General features: G+C 41.4%; 1 protein-coding gene across 1 annotated transcript; it reads left to right on the top strand.

Moving 5' to 3' along the window:
* The first annotated feature begins 3638 nt into the window (after positions 1 to 3638).
* On the top strand, positions 3639 to 4402 carry LOC148036568 (histone H3.2). Its single transcript, XM_087679166.1, has one exon. The coding sequence runs from the start codon at positions 3746 to 3748 to the stop codon at positions 4154 to 4156; it is 411 nt and encodes a 136-aa protein (XP_087535292.1). The 5' UTR covers positions 3639 to 3745; the 3' UTR covers positions 4157 to 4402.
* Positions 4403 to 4958: the final 556 nt, after the last annotated feature.

Below are 4958 nucleotides of genomic sequence, written 5' to 3'. Positions count from 1 at the left end.
AATGTGCACGGGCTTGGTGAGCCTATCTCTCACACAATAATACTTCCATGATAATATGATGTCCAAGAAGTACATAAAATAACAAAGTACCACAAAATAATAAAAGTCCTCAAACAATAGTAATCCACCAAAAAATAGTATGCCTTGACCTACCAAGAATGTCATTGACTTTAGCTTTTTCCAAATACTATTAACATGAGCTTCCCTAATATTCAAGCTCCTTTATAAAAGGCAATTATAGAGTAGCAAGTATATGCATCCAATCTTACTCATCTTTGAGGCATGTAATGTAGTTTGTGAGAGGCTATTGAGCAAGAGGACAATTGGCATCGCCTTACAAAATGCTAGAGATTGCATCCAGGTCAACTAGGAATGTTTTTAATGTCTTCATTTCTATTCGTACTATATCTTTCCTATTTTTGAGAAAGACTAGACCATTTTCCTAGACCTCAATGAGTTATTTGTTATGCATCCAAGGATGTCCAAGCAACAAGTCATTATCAACCCCTTTCATGACAATGAATTCTTCACATACTCGCAGATGCAACAAATTAAGTGATATAGTTGATCAAAAGTTGCACTTTCTTAGGACCTTTTTAAACAACATTCACTTGTCAATATTAGTTGGTGTCATCCTTTGAGACACCATCCTTGCCCATAATAACTCTTTCAAGTATGTACGCTCATTTTTTTGCTATCACATAAGTATGCTTACACACACACACACACACACTCTCTCTCTCTCTCTCTCTCTCTCTCTCTCTCTCTCTCTCTCTCTCGATGCTTTTTCTCTTTCTTTTTTTGTTTCCCTCTCCCCTCCCTCTCCCCCTCCCCCCCACACACTCTCTCTCCAACTTTGCCCCCTATTGCACTACCACCATTGCACCACTCCACTTCATTGCTATAGTTTGCACCAATTGCTTTCGAGTGCGAGCTCCCTCTATGAGCCTAAATTCTAGTGCTTCTCCTCTAATGACCTAGATTAGCCACAAATATGATACTCAACCACTTGCTATCACCATCATCCAATTGTTTGTGTTGAGAATAAGGCACCCTCTGTCCACTGTAAGTTAGCCCCCATAGGAACATACTATCACCTTGCAACCCTGTTGATGACACACTTTCAATTGTCTACTTGCATGGATGGAGAGAGAGAGAGAGAGAGAGAGAGAGAGAGAGAGAGAGAGAGAGAATTATGTCATCCTCACATGTACCCTTCCTCACCTTCACCATTGGGCATTGTTCCCTAGGTGCGAGGAAGTTCAACTTGGGCAATTGGTAAGCATATACAAATGTCTAATTGTGATCCTTAGTTAGATGTACTGATATTTGTAATGTCAAGGACACAAATGGGGGCAAAAATGCCAACTTCGAGTTGTTAGAAGGAAGGGAGACCATTAGGGGAACAATCAACCTAGTCTTTTGTCTATTTTGCATCTCTCCACAACCAACAATGTTGGGAATTGTGGATCTCTGAAGCATATCTTTTCCAAGGAGTCACCTCCTTGATTATCATAGCCGCCATGTTTAATGATTGCATTGGAAGCAAATCTTTTCCAAGCAATCATATCCTTGATTATTAGAGCCACCATGTCTAACTATTGCAATATGGGATATTACAGCCTTCATAGAAGCTCCTCCATCAACCCTTGACAAAGCTCCAGCCATTTCCAACAACACCTTATGGAGCAAAGTAGCAATCCCCATAGGAATTTGAGATAGGGCTAATGTCTTTGGGGATATCAACAAGACACCACAAGAATAGTTGGAGCAAGAATAACCTAGCATTAATGCCAACGTATATATGGCTTTAGATTTCTATGGAATCAAGTGACAATATTCTAACTTTTTTCTTGAATGAGTATTGGATAGCTAGGCTTCGGAGCCTCTATTAGTGCATTTGGCTAGTTGATCATGTAGTGTGGGAGAAAGGAATAAAGGTTTTAATAAGGATTCAAATGCACAAAATTAGAATGATGATGACCTAGAGAAGTGTTAAGCTTGCAACATACAATGTTAAAGGAATTAGTGGAGTGATAAAAAGAGGGTTGTTGTGGAAATGGACACTACATGAAGTTCTTGATGTGATTATATTGAAGGAACATAAAATTCGTAGTAGGAGTGGAGACATTTTCTCTCATGGTAGCTATAGTTCCTTCCTCTTTGAGGGGAGATTGGTGGAAAGCTTGGATATGCCATTATTGTCAAGATTGTAAGAGCTCCTTTTTTTCTCAAGATTCACTCCCTGGATGGAAGGGTCTTAGTAGTGAGTATTTCATGGGATGATGGCACTCTTGATATGGTTGATATCTCATGGCTATAATGATACATGTTTAATAAAAACTTCATGGTAGAGGTTGTGGAACTTAGATGTAGACAAAGCATTGGTAGCATAAGACTTAAAAATGGACTTGAATGACTTTGATGCCTCTTCATAGGTAGCCAAGGTTTGCAGCGAGGAACAAGAAGCATGGAAAGGTTTGTCTAGTCAATTGGCGCCAATTGATTTATTGATTTTCTATAGATGAACGAGGGGTTATTGACCCATAATTCTTTGATATTTCCTTGCTATTGGGCTAAAGTTGATAGCACCCCCAATCTAGGATGATGCTAGAAAACATTTTCCATTGCAACACGAAGCTATCTGGTAGTTGGGGACTAGAAGAAGTTGATATTTTATTGACTCAAGTGCTGTTGGAAGTGCATGCATAAGGCCGTATACATCATTTGCTAGTGTATTGGAGGAAGATATTAATTAGAGGTACTCTTGTTAGCAAAAGGCTTGCAATGCACTTAAAGAACAATGTTTATTAGCCATGGGATTTTTAGCCACCATTAGTGCAAATGCTCCAAAGAAGAGGCAGTTTGTTGGGCCAAAAGAGGGGTACATAGGATAAAGCATTGGTTTGCTACTATGAAAGAGGCATTCTTATAGCGATTGATGGGATTAGAACCTAGAATTTAAGCATAGCCTTCAAGCCTTCATGGAAAATTGTGGTTGTCCTAATCAAACAACTTGATGCTAGAAAGGGCAAGCAATTTCATACTTTTTGGAAGCAATTTTGGAAATGACAAGATAGTGTCATTGGGTCTAAATACCATTAGAACTTTAGCATTCTAGGAGATTTGGAAGTTTAGAATCCATGTGTTTTTTTGAAGGCTTAGTTTGGAAGCTCGTTGGCATAAAGCCAAAAGTCTTCTTGTGTGTTGGGTGTGCCCGAATTTTAGGATAGGGGAGATCCCCTGCCCAAAAGTGTACCCTATGACACGTAGTGTGGCGGACACCTCTTTTTCCACCTCTTGTCGGTGTGTAACCAGCCTAAGTAGCATGTGTGCAAACATTGAACTTATGAGGGTAAACTTGGTCTAAGAGACTCATATCACCACACACTTATGTGGAATTCATGTGTGTGGTGGGTGTATCACAAGCTGTATTTCAAAAAACGACCCACCAAGTGGCATAACTGGAATCGTACCACGAAAGGTGTCATGATTCATCTTTTTGAACACTATTGGCCCGACTACCCTATATAAATTTCAAAATACGAAAATTCAAAATTCAAATTTCAAAAAACGGAAGGCGGGGAAATTTGGGACGAGGGTCGGATAAAGACATGGGTGTAGCAAGACGATGCGATTGTGTCTGTGCAAGCAATTTCTCGTAGAAGCCACATAGACATACACACACACGCTCTCTCTCTCTCTCTCTCTCTCTCTCTCTCTCTCTCTCTCTCTCTCAGAGCCAATGGCACGCACGAAGCAGACAGCCCGCAAGTCGACTGGGGGGAAGGCCCCCAGGAAGCAGCTGGCCACGAAGGCGGCTCGCAAGTCCGCCCCCGCCACTGGCGGCGTGAAGAAGCCCCACCGCTTCCGGCCGGGCACCGTGGCCCTTCGGGAGATCCGCAAATACCAGAAGAGCACGGAGCTGCTCATCCGGAAGCTGCCCTTCCAGCGGCTGGTCCGCGAGATCGCCCAGGACTTCAAGACCGACCTCCGCTTCCAGAGCTCCGCCGTGCTCGCCCTCCAGGAAGCTGCCGAGGCCTACCTCGTCGGCCTCTTCGAGGACACCAACCTCTGCGCCATCCACGCCAAGCGTGTCACCATCATGCCCAAAGACATCCAGCTCGCCCGCCGCATCCGAGGGGAGCGTGCCTAGGCCTGCACTTCTCTCGCATCCCCAAACGGTGTATCTTTACACCACCATTCTCTGCCGAATCTGTCTCTCTGTGCGTTGCTCTGCGGTGTGTGGTGTAGAGTTGTGACTAGGGCGTAAGTAGCTACTTTAGCCATGTAGTGATAGAAAGTGTATCGATAAGAGATAAGATTGCTAAGGGCTAGAGATCAGAACAAATTATGGTTCACTAGAACTTCATTTCCAATGCATGGTAGTATGTTGAACCAATATGCAATGAGTGATGTAATAGATGAAGTTTTAGTTTGAACACATTGTTTGAGTAGTTGCCAAGAGGGGTAGAGCCTTGATTTTAGTAGATATGAAGATGTGATTGTTGGGTAACTTCTCAAGTTGTTGTACTACACCTTAATTGATGTATGTAAGACTATTTAGATGCATACACACTAATGATGAATCACATCAAGTGTACATTTGTATACCCATATCTCTCTCACTTGTCTTTATTTTCTTATGCCATCCTCTTATGTCTTAGATATTGGTTGTATATTTGAAACTTTGAATATGGTATTAGAAGCTTATTGCAATCTCTCCACCTCTAGCCCCATCCTTAATCCTCTCCATAGCATTTAGCATCACCTTCATTTTAGGTTAACTTACCATAGCTTTTGTTGGATTGCAAGATGTGTCTACCTTTATTATGTTTTATCTACCTTTAGACCTCTAATTTTAAGGTGATTATAAGAACCATATCATTTTTAATAACATTGAATAGTATACTTAATCTTTTGAGAAAAATCAAGGTTAAACTATCAATACTTTTGCT

This window comes from Lygodium microphyllum, chromosome 5 (assembly GCF_053477565.2).
Source record: "Lygodium microphyllum isolate KBCC chromosome 5, Lygodium_microphyllum_v1.1.10, whole genome shotgun sequence".
Classification (NCBI taxonomy): Eukaryota; Viridiplantae; Streptophyta; class Polypodiopsida; order Schizaeales; family Lygodiaceae; genus Lygodium; species Lygodium microphyllum.
Note: the sequence above shows the minus strand (reverse complement) of the source record. Positions and strands in the feature narration are given on the sequence as shown.

What these genes read in the sequence shown, in the direction of transcription:
- LOC148036568 (XM_087679166.1), top strand. Translation starts at nt 3,746, where the DNA reads ATGGCACGCACGAAGCAGACAGCCCGCAAGTCGACTGGGGGGAAGGCC.